Raw genomic sequence first — 19,309 nt, forward strand, 5'->3', positions numbered from 1 at the left:
AACGTATTTTTATCTATATGTCTCTTTATTCTGGTAAGAGTTGCCTTGTGTATCTTGCTGCTCCCCTGTTGGGGGCATATATATTTATAATTGTCATATCCACTTGTTGGATACATCCTTTAAGAATAATATAGTGCCCTTCTGTGTCTCTAACTATAGTCTTTAGTTTAAAATCCAATCTGTCTGATATGAGAATTGCTACCCCAGCTTTCTTTTGATGTCCATTGGCGTGAAAGATGGTATTCCACCCCTTTACTTTCAGTCTGAATGTATCTTTAGGTTCAAAATGAGTCTCTTGTAGACAGCAAATGGATGGGTCGTGTCTTTTTATCCAATCTGCAACCCTGTGCCATTTATGGGAGCATTTAGGCCATTTACATTGAGACTGATTATTGAGAGATATGATTTTAATGATGCCATGTTGCCAGTAAAGTCTTTGTTTTCCTAGATTGTGACTTTCTGTTCTGTATCACTCTTGGGGCTTTTTTACTTTTATAGAACCCCCCTTAATATCTCCTGTAGGGCTGGTTTCGTGGTTATGAAATTGGTCAATGACTGGCGATTCTGGAAGGTCTTTATTTCTCCATCAATTCTGAATGACAGCCTTTCTGGATAAAGGATCCTTGCCTGAATGTTTTTCTCTGAAAGAGCTTTAAAAATGCTCCCCCCCAACCCTTTCTCTCATTCCAGGTCTGTGTAGACAGGTCTGATGTAATTCTGATATCTTTGCCTTGGTACGTGAGACATTTCTTTGCCCTGGCCGCTTTCAATACTGTATCCTTGGATCTAATATTTGTGAATTGCACTATGATGTGACGTGGCGTAGGTTTGTTGTGGTTGAGCTTGGGAGGGGTCCTCTCTGCCTCTTGGACACGAATGCTTGTTTCTTTTGCTAGATTAGGGAAGTTTTCAGCTACAATTTGTTCAAATATCTCTTCTAGACCTCTGTTTTACTCCACCCCCTCGGGGATGCCGATGATTCTGACACTGGAACGTTTCATTGAGTCAGTAATCTCCCGTAACCTACATTCTTGAGATTGGATTTTTTGAGCCCAGTTTCTATTTTAGCTTTCTCTTCTACCAGCCCATCCTCCAATTCGCTGATACGTTCTTCTGCCTCATTCATCGTGGCCGTCAGAGCCTCTAGTTTTGACTGCATTTGGCTCATAGAATTTTTAATTTCTGCCAGATTCGCTCTCATTTCCACCCTTAGAGATTCTATATTCTCATTAACATTTTCGTTAATACTTTTTTCAAGTCTACACATCATCTTGACCATTGTCACTCTGAATTCCATTTCTGATAATTTGGTTATATCCATATCCATTAGTTCTGTGGCAGAGGCCACAGACTCATTGTCTTTTCTTTGCTGGGGGGGATTTCTCCTTCTCGTCATTCTGATGAGGAGAGGTTGTGGGTTGTTCAGAGCCCAAATTATTGACCAGGACCCAGGCTATGCGCCCTTGTTTTATAGGGATCTTAGGGATGTGGGCTTCTTGATTTTTCAGCCTGCCTTCTGGGGGAGGGGCCTGCCGCACCGATACTCAGGCAACCCTGTTTGGGTAGAGTCTCCTTGTCCCCTGCGAAGGGGGATGGGGATGGGCACCCTGTGAGCCCATATTTCCAGGCTTTTGTTCTCTGGAGGCTTTCCCTGGTGGTTTGCTGTGCCTCTTCTGAGAGTCAGAGCAGCAGTGGCCGAATCTTAGCCTCTGTCTCAGAACAGAGGGATCGCGGCCCGTTCTCCACTGATGTTCTGGCCACTTTAACTCTGTTTCTGTTGGTGCTGCTCAACCCTGCAGTGTCCCGGATGTGCGCCCCACACCCGGCATCCCAGTCCTCACTTCCAGGGCCGGCGCGTCTCTGTCCATTGAGTTTGTAGCACCGCCAGCCACCCCGCGTGCTCCGGAGCTCCCGGTCTCAGTCTGGTTCCAGTGAGCACACCGGAGCTCCATTTCAGTCTGGTGGCATGTGCTCCCGGCTCACGGTCTCAGTCTGCTCTCTCACGGGTGCCAGTCCACGAGTCCACCTGCTCCCCCGTGCAGGTGGCTATCGCTTCCCAGCACCCAAACATGGCGGCTCCCTCCCCCTTCCGTTTATCTTCTGATATCTGTGCAGGGTTTCACGGCTCCCCGCTTCGTACCTCAATACTCAGCGCTGGAGATGTTCATTTGTAGAGATCCAGATGTAGCTTCCTGCGTCTCAGGCTGATTCCGTGGATGTTCAGGCTGGTCTGGTACCTATCCAGCTCGACTCAGGGGACCGGCTGAAAAAGGGGTCCCCCACTCCTCCACCATCTTAACTCCTCCTCTCTGGACTCTGGTGTATTTTGGGTTCAATTGTAGAAAAGCTTGAGAAAGGACTTGAGTACAGATACTTTATTTGGGAAATAATCCTTAGCAAGTTACTGGAAGCTTTCCTCTATTACCCACGATGCTTTCAGACTTCAAGTTTCCACTTCGATTTAGGAGTAGGGTCTTAACAGAATTTGTGCCATGAATGATGGAATCCTTTGTCTCTGACCAAGGAGTTTCATGTCTTCTTCCAACATTCTCTCTTTCCTGAGTGGCAAGATGATAAGCCGTCTGCCTGGAGGCCAGCCAGGAGGAAGCTGCAGCCAGCTCGCGGGAAGGTCAGAGGCCAGTAGTGGTTTTTGAACATCTTATTCCCCCTTCCCCAAGCTCTTTAGCCTCATGTCTTCTTCATGTTTTTCTTGAGCATTCCTTTTCTTGATAAGCTCTAAATCTTGTTATCCAGAACTATATACCCATTCATTCTTTCTTTGCCCCTGTTACAACCAAATCCAAACTCTCAGGTTCCTATTCAGCTCTGTGCTTTACCCCATTATCCATTTCATTTATTTCTCACTGAAATCTTCTAATGGGACAAAATTCATTTCTAAGTATGTTGACAAAACTAAAAACCTCTTATTGGTCAGGTAGGCTAATGCTGTTTAAAATGTCAGTGGCTTCAGGGGCGCCTGGGTGGCTCAGCTGGTTAGGCATCTGACTCTTGATTTTTGGCTCAGGTTGTGATTTCTGGGTCATGGGATAGAGCCCCATGTTGGGCTCTGTACTCAACACGGAGTCTGCTTGAGATTCTCTCTCCCTCTGCTCCTCCCGCTGTTCACTGGCTCTCTCTCTCTCAAGTAAATAAAATAAAATTAAAAAATCAGTGGCTTCTTTCTCAATCTAAAGCAGTGATGAAGTAAAGGGAGGTGTCTACTCTGCAGCCATTTGAGATCCAGGGCCTTCCATCTCCTGCATTTGACCAGAAGGCAAGGGATTGAGTGAGATACTGGTTTTTAGGAGCCAGGCCTAGAAGTAGGTGTGTCATTTCCCCCCACATTCCATTGGCCAGAACTCAGTCAGATGGCCTCAACTTACGTCAAGGAAGTTGGGAATATGGTCAAGCAATGCCCCCAAGAGGAAAAAGAGTTAGGGTTTAATGAACACACTTTGCCACACCCTACTTTTTCATGTCAGTCTCTTTGAAGCTGGTATCTGTCAAATTCTGCATGTTGGGAGGTGTAATAATGAGAGCTCGTTAGTCTCTGTTTCCTATACATCAGGTATGTCACAAACATTATCTAAGGCCTTAGGGCATCTTGCAAAGCAGTTACTATTTTCACTCTACCTATTTTACAGATGAGGAAACTAAAGAACCAAGATAAAGTAACTTATCCCAGAACCCAGGCAGTCTGACTCCAGAGCCCAGTAGCTTATATTACACAGTCCCCATGCAAAGAAAGAAAATGACCACTAGGGCCAGACAGAACTGGAGAAATGACTCTTCTATAATCCACTGGTTGTATAATCTTGCACGAGTTTCTCAACTTCTGTAAGCTTCGGCCTCATTTGAAATTGGATTACGAGTATTGTTTACTTAATAGAATGGATATAAGATTAACATACAACCTACCAGCAATACTTGAGGATGTAGAGGTAAAACTATTTCTAACTTTAGGAAAAACAATTGAGTTTCCTCTGCTGCTGTTTATTATTTTCCTAACATAAAGTTTATACTTTCACCTGGAGAAATGTCAGCAATCCCAATAGGAACCCAAGCTATGTTCATACTCTGAAACCATTTAGAATGTACACATCATGAGCAATTGTTTCCACCCCAACAAGACATAAAGTGTCCCAAACTAAATTGAGTACAAACATGATTATTTGGCTGCTCTGGTCCCTAGAGATAAATATAATTTTATTGACAATACTGCTGGGTGTTCAGCATTCATTATGATTCAGTTCACTGTTTAATATCTACATTCAGACCTGCGCCTCACTAATTCTCATTTTATTAAATCAGAAAACAACTCAACAAAACTAACAATACTATCTTATTCCACTTCTTGACAGTAACCATTATCCAATATTTCATATTATTAAGATTTGTATTATTTCATAAGAAATATTATGAAAAAATTGTTTATGGAATACTGTTAGGAAAATTGTACTTCTGTATTCACTTTGTCATATATGTATATTTTTAAATTATAAAATCAACTCTTGTTCATTATTTAAAATTGAGAAAATACAAAAAAGAACAAAATACACATTAAAAAAAGTCCTACCGAAACACAGACACCAACAATTTCTTTTCTTCCAATCCTTTTTAATAAATAAATTTTAAAATAGTTGGAATTATATAGCTTTGTATTCTGCATTTTTCACTTAACTTTTTGTCATTAACATTTCCCCATTCTATGACATTTTCTTTGCAATAAGGTGCGTATGGATGTCAAGTGGCTGTGCCATCTATTCTCTAGCCTATTGTGGACTTTTATGTTGAAGTATTTTCTATTATAAACAGCACTCAAATGGATATTTTTGTACCTAAAGATTTTTCACATTACTTAGGATGATTCACAGAAATGGTCAAGGGAATACATTTTTTAAAGAACTTTTGTTTTCCAAAAGCTCTGCCCTTATTCATAGTCCCGCAAGTTGCACAGTTTTCTTTTTTTCCTTTTCTCTTATTGTTATTATTTTAATTCTTTGTTGATTGAAGTAGAGTTGACACGCAGTGTCCATTAGTTTCAAGTGTAGCACAGCCTCAGGTTTCAACAAGTCTATAGGTTATGCTGGGCTCACACAAGTGAGAATTGCGTGAGAACGATCTGTGAGAAGTGTGCAGTGTTCATCTGACTTGTGTTCACTTCTTTAGCAGTGAAAGGAACAAAAGTCAAAGCTCTTACATTCACTACCTTGCTAAGTGTTCATATTAGGTCTTGTAGGTGGATTTAGCAGATATTAATTTCCTCCATAAAACAAGGCAATTGTTCTGAAAGGTTAAAGGAGGTAAATAAGTCACACCATATAGGGGCAAAGCTAGGACTTGGACCCAGTGCCCCCAAGTCCCATTTCCAGGCTTCTTGCCCACGACACCAGGTACATTCTTTGAGTCACAGTAACTGAGAATAGTCCATTAAATGGGAGGGGGTATTGAAGAAAGGGAGGATGAAGAGGAAGAGGTTAGCTAGAGGAAGAAAAAGAAGGTGAAGAAAAGAAGATGAAGGAAGAAGAAGGAAGGGAGCCAGGGAGGGAGGAAGAAAAAAAATTTTTTTATGGTCATTAATAGTAGGTGCTAAATTGCTTGCCATCTCTCCAAGGGCACCTGTAATAGGCATAACACAACTAGTAAGGAAAAAGGTGGGATTAAACCTCAAGTTTCTCTGATAAAAAACGTGATGGCGCTGTCTTTATTTGAAAGAAAAATTTGGTATTCTAAAGGTTAATTTCTGGGAAATCATTGGGATAGAAAGCTTTGTCTTAGACATGAAGATTACAACACTCACACCGCTCTCTTGCTCTCTCTCTCTCTCTCTCTCACACACACACAGTTGTCTCATCTTTGTTACAATCCCAGGAATCAGGCCTTAACCTTTCTACCCAAATAGATCTTCATTCGCACTCATTCCCATACTCTGTCTGTCGTAACCACTGTGCAACCTTATAAACTCACACCTACTTGCTTATGGACCTCTTCTGTAGATTCTCTTTTGGATAAAACAAAAACAAAAATAAAAACATGCTCTGGTTTAGAACCTATGTGGTTCCACCAGAGAACAACTCTTACTGATTGGGCCATTTTGATGGATAGAAGGTAAAAATGTGTGTGTGTGTGTGTGTGTGTGTGTGTGGACTGGGGAGCAGGTAATGTAGTGCCACATGATCAGAACTGGCTGTTTAACCTATAGCAGGATTCTTTAGAGGCAGCTGGCAAAGTCTGTTTTACACATACAGAAGTTTTTCTCGGAAACTTGCCTTCTTCCAGCCACATTTTTATCTTTGAATGAGAGCATGCTAGGTTCCATCTCTTGACTCCCTCAAATCCCAGGGCAGCAGTTCTAGCTAAGAAGAGAGGATAAAATCCATCAGTGCCTGAAAATTCAGCCTTGTCTTCATAGAGATGGTAATCATTATTAATAGTATTATCTACAAAGGAAAGGAGAACTCTGGGTGTGTAAAATTTAAATCTTAAAGATTCTGATGATCATTCTTATTTCCTTCATTTCCTTGTTTACTAGATTTAAAAGGGTTTGCTAGCTTCTGCTGAAAAATATTAGTTGCCTAACACAATGTAAGTTTATTTCTTACTCACATTGAGTATAAAGTGGCTTTCCTCCAACCGGTGATTCAGGGTCTCAGGCTCTTTCCATCTTGTTCTATCACCTTCAAGGAGTGGTTTATGAAGTTTCTGTGGGTGTCAACACCCATCCAGCAGACAGAAGAAGACATTCTATTGTAGCACCCATGGGAGATTTCTATAGGCTAGTACTGGAAGTGGCACCCATCAAATGTGTTCATATGCTAGTTGCTGAAATTCAGGCATATGGCTTCATCCAGCTGGAAAGGGGGCTGGAAAGTTGAATTGAGTCATGTACCTGGAAAGAAGGGAAATAGCTGTGGTGAACAGCTAATCAGTCTTTATCAAACTGACTAGAAATAGGACCAGATTAATGCACTATGGAAAACATGGCAAAATTAAGTCCTTTAGGACATTGGATAAATTTGAAAGTGAGTTCATTCTGGCAGTCATTACTCAAAGTCCATAACATATTTTGGTAATTCTTCAGAAGGACTCCTTCCTGATGCATTTCTATCTTCTTTGATAAAACCAGGGAAAATGATAATTTTGTTTGGGACATAAAACACAGAAAGTGCCACTTAAGGTCAATGTTGGTTGGTGGTCTTCAGCCATATTTTACTTCTCATTAAAGCAGCCAGACTGGAAATTGTGTCTAGGGGTGATATTTAGTAAGTCTGAGTTAGGAGTAAGTCCTCAAGAATGAAAATGTTTCTGTCTATACATATTATCTCTGTGTCTCCAGAAACATTCAGAAATTCCTGTTGATTACAGCAGTGTCTATAGTTCAAAGAAGAATTCAAACCACAAGCTATTCTAACATCTGTTTTGGTTTTATGGTCAATCTGAATAGTTGTAATTTACATTCACTGGCACCACACAATGAAGTTATTTTCAAACTACTGTATTTTGTAAAAAGAAAACAACAACAAAAATGACCTCTTTGTACTTAGATGTTGAGCCAAGTCCTAACTATCCGTACCAACAGAGGGAAAAAATGTCATGAATGATCAATAATAACTTAAGAACTCACCTTAGACCACAATCTTACCCTCTTTGCTACCCAGCCTTTATGGCTAACTTGCATTGCAGTTCATTACCAACCTTAGACCCATCAGAGAAATCCATAAGACGGCACAGAAAAGACAATAATGAGGGTAAGAGAAGCAGAGACCTTGGATAAAGGGATAATTACATCCTATATTTGAAAATGAGTGTGGAACAGGAATTATTGTTAAATGAAAACAGAACGCGTCATGTACTCAGACCACCCAATAGTCCTAGTAAATCATTTGTGGATGGGGCGCCTACACTATAACCTCAGTTGGGTATTTCCTTGGACAGATATTCTTCATCGCTGGGAGGAAGTTCACCAGCACTCCTTCTGCTCCTCTGCCTAATGCTGCCCACAGCAGTTAGGCACCAACTGCCTTTTCCTTACTGGATTTGAACCAGCTTCACTGGTACTAAGTTCTGCAAATACAGAAACAATAAGCAAGCTCAAAAGTAAGGCCAGGAAATTCCTTTATCCTGTGAAAAATAGTAGTTGCCATTGGTTGAACACTCAGAAGTTACCCCCATTTGTGCAATGTCCTCTGCCATATTTGATCCCATTTTACCCTTACCAAACCCTCTGAAGGGTTCTGCATGTTTTCTACCTCGGGACAATGATACGAGTCACCTAGAGATTATGCGGGTGACACTAGGCAAGTCACTTAATCAGCAATAGGGTTGGGGTGCAAAGCCAGGTTTATCTCACCTCAAAGGGCAGGCCCTTAAACACTACATTCCTCGTGGTGGACCTTGACTTGGACCTTCTTCAGACTCTGTGCACCTCACTGCTTAGCTTAGATTTCCAAATGGCTTTGCTCCCGGTGCCCTTCTATGGGCTGTCCTTCCTTGGGTCTCTGACATCGCGGCTGCTCTTCTACTCGCCTCCTGCCTCCTGGTGCTCACCGGGCTGCCCGTGCCGTTAGGCTGCCGCCCTCCTGCCTCTGGTCTCCGCCTCACTCATCCCCGAGGCTGGCACGCCCCGGATAGCCTGTCGCATCAGCAACTACCAGACAGTTTCATCACCACGTTTTATTAGATTTGACACCCTCGACTGCAACACCTATGATGATGTCAGAGATGCTAAAATGGGAACAGAACAAAAACAAAACAGATCGTTGGAACTGATGAAGTGGTATGGTGAGATTTCTAGTCTACACCATAAGGCTTATTCCACAAGAATTTCTTCTGAAAGAGAAGTTGGAAACTCTTGATATGATTCCTTTAAAGCTTTAAGTGAACGTAGCACATTTTACAATGAAAACTAATGTTTGGGAATGTGGAATGAGAAGACTTATCTAAAACTCACAGTCCTTTTTTTCCACATGTCACTTACATTCCATGTCCATGGTAAGCACGTGGCCTGCTCATGCACCCAAGGGAGCTGTCCGTATCAGCTCAAGAGGCTGGGGGATGTTCGCTGCAGACAGGAACACTGGGAAACACCTACTTCAACGAAATCAACACCTACTTGGATTTTGTGATTATCTTTTTCTTTACTAATTAAGTGCATCAAACTTTGCGTCTGGTTGCCTTATTTACAGGTCAATGATGCCGGTGAGCTAACTCATGAACGTAACGTCTACAGCGTGTATTCATACCCTTAAGTAAATTACTGAAAAAATGAAATAAAAACATCAAAGTCGAAAGCTGACCCTTGGTTCTTAGCCCGGTGATAAGGCAGGTAATTGTTTACTTTTAGCAACAGTTTGTCTGCATCGGAGCCCCGATACAATGAAAGAGTTTGCAGCGTTTATGGACAGGGAGCTGGTGGAGGACAGCAGAGAGGACGTAAAGGATGTGTGAGCTGGGACAGACAGATATCGCACTCACAAAACGGATCCTGTGTCCTCCATGGGTCTAAGTACTCAACGGTTGCCCTTCAGGTAGTTATCACAAGCTAGCAGAAAAAGATGGGAAATTCTGAATACAGGTGTTCTTTCTCCTCGCCTGCTTTGCGTTTTCACACAATTAAATTAAGTGCCCAGGTGTGGCATTCATTGTTAGAAAAAGTCCTCGGGGCAGAACATGGCAGAACATGGTGTCACTTTAGCTTACTTTATTAGTTACCACTTAGCTATTCAAGTTAGGAAAAAACCCTCAAAGCACACCTCCTCTCTTTAGTTTATAACTGATTAAGCCAGCAGCAATTTTCTCTCCTCTGCCTCTTATACAGCTTTGGGAATGTTGAGCTTTTTGTACACAGGGGCCAATTTTCAGGGTTGTCAAAGCCTGCTGTTTAACACTATAATCAGCTCGCTGAAAAGCTGCTAATGCGTTTCCACAAGCGCTTGTGAACTGCTTCCTGCATTTGGACTGTGTTAACAGCTCTGGACACACACGGCGTCCTAAGACAAAATGAAAGCGGAATGATTTGCAGTTTTAGGGAACACATAGACCATTTCCCTCTTGGACTCAGGGGAGCACCCCCATAAGGAGAGTGTGTACACGTGAGCACCCAGCAGGCCTGTCTAGGTCTGTCTCTCTGCCACAGGGCTGAATTCTGAAACAATAGCTCTGGGTCTGTCGTGTGTCTGGACACTGCAGCCCTCCTAAGGGGCACAGCCAGGCTTGCCAGAAGACAGGGGAAGGGTCCACTGCAGACGTGTGACACTTCTAAGCCGCTGGATTACCTGTGGCTCCCGCACCAGAGAACATCCCTCGTCCGTCAATCACCTGCTAGCACCTGCTGATGGGAGGATGGATGAGCACGGATGGAAGCCTGGGCGAAAGAAGGGACGATTATGTAACACCAGCTGGGCAGTTAAGCTGATCTCCCCTCTGGGCCAAGAAGGCCTCACACCTGCTTTTGGAGCTCAGATGGGGGAATCCATTCATTTAGTCATTTGTTCATTCAACAATTATAGAATGTCTACATTAGAAGGAAGCTGAGTGTTCTCCGATCTTGGCAAATTTTGTTTTACTAATCTTCGCTTGACTTTTAGACTACAGCTGTTTGTCCCTTTTTGCACAGTAAATGGGTAAGGATAAAAAAGCTAATGTTTACATAGATAGGAAACTATCATAAACAAGCAGTAAAACTTCAGAGTAAGAAATAAAAACAGCACTAGACTGATCCTACTGTCCTGTCTGGGAAAAAGACCTGAAATATGTATCAAATCTAGGGGTCAGCCGAATAAGAGCAGCCTTCGCTAGGCAGACAGAGATTTCCAATTGGGACCCCTTCTGTAAAAATTCTTTCCAGCAGCTGCTGAGGGTGTGTATGTGTGTGTGTGTGAGAGAGAGAGAGAGAGCAAGAGAGAGAGAAAGACTTTAGCAAGAATATATAAGCCCATTTGTCATTTTATCATGTTGCATAATAAGTGATAATCATAAACCTGTCAAATATCTGATTTAGAAGGAACCTAATAGATCAAATAATAGTTCATTCTCTTAATTTATAGTTGAGGAAAACGAGATTTAGAGAGTCTACTCATTAGTGGCAGAGCCAGTGCCAAAGCCCAGACTTGTTAATCTTGGACATACAAATTAATACAGGTTTGATTCATGTCTCCAGAAGGCTTGCAGTGCATTTGGAAGTCAGGACATGTTCAATGGGAACCAAAAATGGGGAACCCAGAGGTTCAAACTTTCCATAGTTTAATATTCTTGGTGGTGAAAGGGAGAGCTGAGCACATCACGGTCATGGGTACAATGGGTTTCCAGATTTGTTAGTGAGAGAATTTGTGGCAGGCATCCCCTAATTGCCAAGATGCCCCTGGTGCTTTTCCACATGCAAACTCTTTGTGCCCAAGAGGAGAACACAGTGAAGAACACATTTGACCCTCTAATGTTATGCTAGGAATGAAATAGCCACCAATTCAAAACTCAGTCCCAGTGACTACAAATTCCAGCACAGAGGATCTTTCCGGAGAGTTATTAGAACGTATTGCAACTACCAGGAGTTACTCAATCCTCTAACCTGTATTGACCCCTATTCTGGTGATACTGACTTTATGGTAGCGAATGCTGAGGAAAATAGGGGTTATGGTCATGAAGTATAGCAGCATAAGGTCAACTATGCTCCGAAGGGTCAGGCGCGGATGTAGCCCACACCTCTACCTTCGTACCTCTCAGAGCTCTCACGGAATTAGCAGCAAATGAACAAGGCCCCACGAGCGCAATGAAATGGATTTAGTATTTCATTTAGTACAGTGGAAGAGGACTAATTACATGGCAGCCAAATTTATATTTCCTCCGAATCAAGTCAATCTTGCAAAAAGCTCTTTTTCAAAGGCTCACTGTTCAGAGCCCAGTGGGGCGATGAGAAATGGCCGTGCCCTGACACACCAGTACACCATGCCATCCCCACCTTCTGCTCTTGACAATGAGGGCTGAACTCAGCGTAACTGGCAGGGAGATGTCTGTCTGATTCTCACAGATGGACACATCTATCAGCATGTCAGGTAGGCGTCAGTTAGAGCTGACTTACGTTTTCCCCAGCTTTGGCAAAGTCAGAATGATTATGTAAATTTATCTGAGGGCTGTTAACTTGTAATGAAGGAAGAAAATATGTCCTGTGCATGTACCAGTTTGCAAGATGTATAATGACTTTCTCTTTTCTCTCAACAGCATGGCATTGGCATTCCCTCCATTTCTATTATGCTTATGCTTCATGAACTCATCAAATTACTGCACCATGCCTGGTGCTGTGATGTTACCATTATCAGAATTGGGACATCAGGGAGAATAGGTGAGATGGGCTGATTTCTATTATTAAAGCCAAGTGATTGTTCCGTAGAGGGGAGCTGCCAAGATACGGCAACATACTCAGAGCCCAGCAGATACCCAGATGGGCTAGAAAGTGTCAGGAGGCTGGGCTTGAGGAAATTTAAAGAAATTTAAATTTAAAGAAAATTAAAGAAATCTAAAGAAATATTTCCTTTTTATCTTCCTCTTTTCTTCCTCCATGGAAACCTGGCATGAGAGATCACACTGAGCATTGCCCAGATGGACTTAGGTATTCTTAAGGGGAAGAATTGCTGGCGAATATGTATGAGGATAAGTATAAGTTTTGAGTATAGTGTGAGTAAATTTTGAGGCTAAGGAATTTTATAAGTGACAGAAATAAGTGCTTGGAGGGAAAAATTAATCACCAAGATTTGCCTCATTTGTCAGCTAAGGAAGCAGACTTCAGAGCTCTTAGGAAAACTTTGTTTTAGCTCACATCAGTGACTACACCCCTTTACTTGGCTGGGTCTTTTTCCTCATCCACACACCAGAAGAGATCAGGCTGGGTTTTTAGCGAAGGGCCAGGTGATGCTTCCTAAGGTTTGGCCAGCCCCCCCACTTCCTCCTTGGCTGGTCAGGGGCTGTGTCTCTGCTTCTACACTGGGCTGACGCCAGGTTCTGAGGAAACCCCCTTCTTTTCCAGTCTTTTCTCCAGGAGCAGACCTTGGGAGGAGGTGATTTTACTGTGTCACCAAATGCAAATACAGCCAGGACACTGTAACTGAGAAGGTTGGGTTGACAGAGTGACAGGACTGCATGGGAATTGTCAAACAGGCTGTGATTTTGTTCTCAGAATTACCCAGTTTTGGAATAAGTGTGGACCTTAGGAAACCCTGGACAAGGAGTTAGAGAAGTAACTTTCCAGTAGCACAGAGGCACAGGTGGCTGAGCCATGCTTCACTAGAAACAGACATGTTCATAAAGATGATGCCCTTTCCACCCCTTGACCTTGTACAGGGTCACGTCCAGCCACAGCCCTCACGGGTGGGATAAAGAACATCTGTGGTTGCCCATCCAGAAAGAGAAGGAGAATGTTAGCAATCACTTCAAAATCAGGCATCCTTCTGGATTGTTGTTCATCCAGTGTTACCCCCAAATAATCAGTAGTAGGTAACAGTGCATTTGGGGATGAAATGGGTAATATTGTTATTAGGATTGCTTCTAATTCGGGGTTATGGGCTACAAGAACCCGTCTGCATAGCCCCTGCCCATGCAATGTACCGTCCTTGCTGTTGTGGCTGCCACTTGACACAAACAAGTGCCCAGCATGTGCAAGGCCCTTTGCTGACCATCCAGCTCATGGCTCCTAGTTCTTTCGTTTTATGGCCACACCATACATCCAGCCCATAGGCTGTACCTGTATCACAGTGAAGGTCTGTGAATGGTTGGAAATGAAACCACTCTGCTGTTGTGGATACTTTCATTCTGAAGCTTTGTCCTCATTAAGAACTGGTAGCTTAGGGTGTGAGCGTTTGTTTTGTTTTAAGCAGCATTGCATTCAGAGATGAAGGGGGTAAAACTCATTCCTTTGCTGATGTTCCCACTCCTTAGATGAGCCGACAAAACTTGATGAGGATAAAATACCCGATTAAATGGTACTTTGACCTTTGAGAGACTTTAACTGGATATAAATATTCTAACATAGCTAAATCTTAGGATGGCAGGTGAATAATATCACTTTTGATGCCCACATTTTCAAATTCCATCTCAATCACTTTCCTGTTCTTAGAATATCGTGAATAATTCAAGGAGCCACTTGTTTGACTTATTTTTGACTTATTTTAAAAGTGTCTGACCCACCAAAGCTCTTTCGTCATGGGTCTCTCCCTGGACCTTCTACATTAATCCCATGTTGATCAGTATTGGAATTTATAAAAACTGGGAAGGATATGGCTGTGCTCTGTGGCAGGGGTTGATAAACTTCTTTTGTCAAGGGCTTTGGAGATCATATGATTTCCGTTGCAAAACTCAACACTGCCATTGTGGTGTGTAAGCAACCAGAGATAATATGTAAATGAATGAATGTGGCTGTGCTGCAATAAAACTTTAGTTATAAAGACAAACTGAATTTGGCCCATGGACTGTAGTTAGCAGATCTCTGCTCTATGGCATCTCTATGGAAGCATTCGCTCATTGAACAAATTTTTATTGAGTACCTATAATGTAATAGGCATAATGGTAGGCTTGCAGGGACATCAGGAAACAGACATTGCTCTTACCTTTAAAGAGCTCATGTGTTATCTGGGCAATAGACAAGCAATGAGTAATTACAAAGTATAATAAATGTTAAGACACAGAGAGTCTAGGGCACCCTCAATATATGTCACCTTATCCAGGCTCTAAACAGAAATCAGAATGGATCAAACCTAGATCAAAAGCTGGGCTGGGGAAATTTAAGGTAACCTATCCAGGATTGCTTTTTATTTTTCCCCCTCCACAATTCAGTTTTGAAAGAAGTGACTAATGTGCATACGTGAAGAATGAGTTGGAGGTAGTCTGATGAAAGAGCGTGGGGGAGGACAAGAGAGCATTGCAGGCGGGGAGAGTAAGAGTTGGCAGAAAATGGTTTCTCAGGTGCCTGAGTCCCATGAGCAAGCCAGGATTTGCAGCAATGGAAGGTCAGCCCAGAGGCCTAACTGACATGGGGTGGGGGTGGGGGAATGAATGTGACAAGAATCAGAAGGCAGAGAGGATAGAGATGCAAAGAAATTACAGTAATCAAGGAGTTGCAGGGAAGGTTAAATATCAGGTAGTCACATCACTTTATGAAAGCTACTTGCTGGCAGGCTCATTTAGTTTATTCTGACCTAATTTACTCAAGTGTGAGCCTGAAGGCCGGTACTAATTTGCATGTCCAAGAGTCATGTTTGTCTCGAAATCTAAACCTGATCACATTGTAAATGTGAATCTGGAAAGACAGCAAATGCAAATGCCTGTTCTGAATGTTATTATTTAATTGCATTTGGAAAAGAAAATAATTTAAAAGATGAAAATAGAGAGAACCCTTAGCAACCAGCATTAATTAATGTTGGCAGAATGGATTACATACTACATGTCAAAAGTAAACTCTAAGTGACATTCTTCTGTAGCCACTCTTTTTTTCTTTAAAGATTTTATTTATTCATTTTTGAGAGAGAGAGAGAAAGGGGGGGGGCAGAGGGAGAGGGAGAAGCAGACTCCCTGCTGAGCAGGGAGTCCAATATGGAACTCCATCCCAGGACCCTGGGATCATGACCCGAGCCCAAGGCAGATGCTTAACCGACTGAGCCACCCAGGTGCCCTGTAGCCACTCTTAATCCCACATTGCAATACTGCCTGGGGTCTGTTGTAATAGCAGATACGGCCACAGACTCCTTCCTGGAGCCCTGGCTTGGACAGGTAATCTGGATAAGATCACCACGTGAAGTACTGAACTTGACAAGGAAGTGGCCGAGGAGCTCCTCAGCTGTAGCAAGGGGTCCCCGCTTCCCAGTCCTCATCAGACATGTGATGTGTACCTAGGATTTTTATGAAGGTGACAAGAAGTTATAAACTGGGAAAGCAACAGAAAATTGTCGGCAACTCCTTGTAATTCAAAGCCACAATTTACATTAAAAACTCTGCTTTAGAAAATTAAATAGTTGGGGATTAAGAAAAGGAACTGAAACAGCCTTTTTGACTTACTAGAGCATAGGAATGTGAGGACGTAATAACAGCAGAGAAACATCCATAGTGGATTTATATTGAGAGTGGGTTTAATCCTCCAAGAACAAATCAAATACTAAAATACAATTAGCGATGTTAGCAAAATCTTATCTCTGTTTATGCCTTTAATTTAAATTGGTGACTCTGGGAAAAGGGGAAATGCTGGTGTTTCTGCCATTTTGAGGTATATTCTCCCGTGCCTCAGAAGGGATATGGTACCCAAGGAAGAGTAGGGACCAGGAAATGGGGGGAAATATCTGGGGGGAGGAAATTTAAAGGGATGGGTGGTCTCAGAATGGTCCTTTTATCTCTCAACCATGAAAGGTCCTGAAATCAGGTGATTTGTCAAGCAGTAGCTCTTGCAGCAAGGGGTGGGGGGCGGGCAGGAGAAAACACCCTCAAGGGCAAACCTGCTCATTCCAGAAGAAATAACCTAAGCAGGATTTTTAGCATTTCTTCTAGAAATCTTGTAGTGTTGTGTTTGTGTATGTTTATCAAATTACATATTATCTCATTTTAAATTATGTTTCTTTTTTCTTTGGATCAAACTTAGGGTATCATATTGAATTTTTTAAAAATTATGTATGGAGACAGGTTATGTTATCTACGTACATTGCTTCCCATTAGTAAAAGTGGTGTCAATACATATGTGTTATAAAACAGGAGGCATGTTGGGTCTGATAGGGTTGAGACTCTGTCACAGGCCACGGGTCCCTTCACTGGGAGGGTCATCGATAGGTTTCAGCCAGACCTTGCAAACGGCAGCCTGTTTGGAGTCAATGTTTTCTTTGGCCTGCACAGTATTTTTTAAAATGTGAATTATTTTGCCAACATTGAAAATTTCTGGAGGTTTCGCATGAAAGTCCAGATTTTTGGCTTCTTGAGAGAACATAACATAAAAAATATAAAACAATCTACGCATGGCAGCCCCGGCAAGCCCCAGCCCACATCCAGGCTAGGTTCGCTGAAGCTGAGGCGAGGCCGTTCCCTTCAGCCCAGGCAGGCCTCACTGACCTTACCTGCTGGGACAGGGGGGTTTGGATCGGCTTCACTAACACTGCATTAGGGGTGCTGGCAGGCAGCAGCGAGGAGGAGGGAGCAAGGAGAAGCAACAGCCAGGATGGCAGTCGCGTGAAGAGGAAAGGGAGAAAAAGAGCCGAAAGGGAGCCAAAATGGGGACCGTGCAGATCATGGACGGTGACAGGGTGTATCGGCCTCCTCGCCTCAACCCTCCGCGCTCAATGGGGAGCGGCGAGTGCACGGAGGGGGAAGCAAAATAGCATCAGGCTTTTCTCTGCATCCTTCCGGCTTCACTCGCTGTCACAGCTGAAATTCAGTGATAAATGAACCCTGGGAGCGGCGTAGAAGGAAGAAAGCGATCACAGAAGGGTGGCATGCAGCCCGAGACACGGGCGGCAGGGAGGAAGGGGGACAAGTCGATTGCCCGTACGCGGCTGGCACTGTCCTCAGGGAGATGGAGAAATGCAACGTTCACACCACCCTCCCGATCCTCAATAGCTTCAGGAGGCTTGAAGCGGCTGCTTCTCCGCCAGCACCTGTCCCTGAGCCATCCCCCAGGCACGGAAGCAGCCTGAGATCGTCCTCAAAGGGCAGATCTCCCGGCAGTCCTCCGGGTCCTGCTGTCCCAGTACCGCTCGAGCTGCTGTGGCCCGGCAAGCATTACTGGCCCCAGAGCTCGGCGCTCAAACCATGGAGACTCCTCTCTACAAGCCTCGAGCCAGGCACAGCCGTGCTCCAGGTGCCTTGATAGGAGGATTCAGACGGCTGGGTTTATCCCCAGGAGTGCAGACCCAAGCATTAGAGCTAGTCATCGAGCCCTTGGGTCCCCAGCAAGCCCCTTAGTGATGCTACGGCCACGCTGGCAGGACATCAAGTTGCTAAGAGTTCTCCACCCTCTTTCAGGCCAGGGTCAACTAGACGGAGCACCGTGCTCCTTTTCCAGAGAAGAAAAGTTACATTGCTTGAAGAGAGCATATCAAGCCGGTGTCAGAAATAGTGGAATGGATTTGGCAGTGTTTGTGGCTGTGTGTAGACTGTGTGGTCTGAAAGGTAAGCTATTCATGAAAGCTTGTGGTCCAACACTCCTTTTTCATGAAGTTATTTTCACTTCACAGGAAAAGAAAAAGGAATCCTTATAATTGTTTATAATATCATCATAATGTCTTGTGGGAGAGCAGGACATTATTTTCATTATGCAGATGAGGAAACCAAGTTTCAAGGGTCAAAAGTGGATTGCCCAAAGTCATGAAGGTTGTATAGCCAGGACTTGACAGTAAGTTCCAGTTTTTTCTCTTTTTTTTTTTTTAGAATTTTTTTTTTTAAGATTTTATTTATTTATTTGACAAAGAGAGAGACAACCAGCGAGAGAGGGAACACAAGCAGGGGGAGGGGGAGAGAAAGAAGCAGGCTCCCAGTGGAGCGGGAGCCCGATGCAGGACTCAATCCCAGGACCCCGGGATCACGCTCTGAGCCGAAGGCAGATGCTTATCGACTGAGCCACCCAGGCACCCCCTAAGTTCCACTTTCTTGATCCTGGTTGTGGCTGCTATTTTCTGTTACAATTAAGTTTATCAAGACATGATCCAAATGAAATGTTCCTAAAACAGTCCATCAAAGGATAGAACATCAGTGGAGTAGTATGTTTTTAAAGTTAATTTACATGCATTTTTTGCTTTTCCCAACTTCTTACTTTGAAAATTTTTCATAATTCAGAAAAATTTTTAAAATAGTATAAATACCTATGTACACTTTACCAAGACTAAACAATTTTTAATATTTTGCCATACTTATGAATGCTCTCTAAATATTTATATACACATATATATGTATATGTATGTATATAGATGTGTGTAAACATAAGTATACATACATCTATTTGCTGTATTCCTGATTCATTTGTAAATGAATTGCAAACATCATGCCACTTAACTCTTGTAACTCAGCATCATTTCCTAAGAATATATTCTTCTAATAACCAAAATACCATTATCAAAATTTAAAAAAAAACTAAGAAAAGTAAAAATAGCTTCATAACATCACTTAATATCCATTCATATTTAAATTTCCCTAGTTTTCCTAAAATATCTTTTATAGATTTTTTCTTACTCAATATCAAGATAACTTCACACAATATATTACTTGGTTATTATATCTCTGTACTTTTTACATCTAGAATAGTTCCCCACTCTTCCTTTTCTTCCTATGACAATGGATTTTTTAAAGAGTCAAGGCT

At 42.7% G+C, this 19,309-nt stretch overlaps 1 protein-coding gene across 1 annotated transcript in view; it reads left to right on the plus strand.

The window, feature by feature from the left end:
- Window positions 1-19,309, plus strand: part of UPP2 (uridine phosphorylase 2) — a 38,980-nt gene that overhangs the window by 8,929 nt on the left and 10,742 nt on the right. The window contains 9 exon segments of the mRNA XM_087861161.1: window positions 8,568-8,776; window positions 9,186-9,198; window positions 9,310-9,527; window positions 11,444-11,639; window positions 12,214-12,339; window positions 15,685-15,751; window positions 15,754-15,829; window positions 15,831-15,886; window positions 17,980-18,126. Coding sequence (XP_087717287.1) covers window positions 8,568-8,776; window positions 9,186-9,198; window positions 9,310-9,527; window positions 11,444-11,639; window positions 12,214-12,339; window positions 15,685-15,751; window positions 15,754-15,829; window positions 15,831-15,886; window positions 17,980-18,126 — 1,108 coding nt within the window.

This window comes from Ursus americanus, chromosome 1, assembly GCF_024610735.1.
Source record: "Ursus americanus isolate L20-20 chromosome 1, mUrsAme1.1.p, whole genome shotgun sequence".
Taxonomy (NCBI): Eukaryota; Metazoa; Chordata; class Mammalia; order Carnivora; family Ursidae; genus Ursus; species Ursus americanus.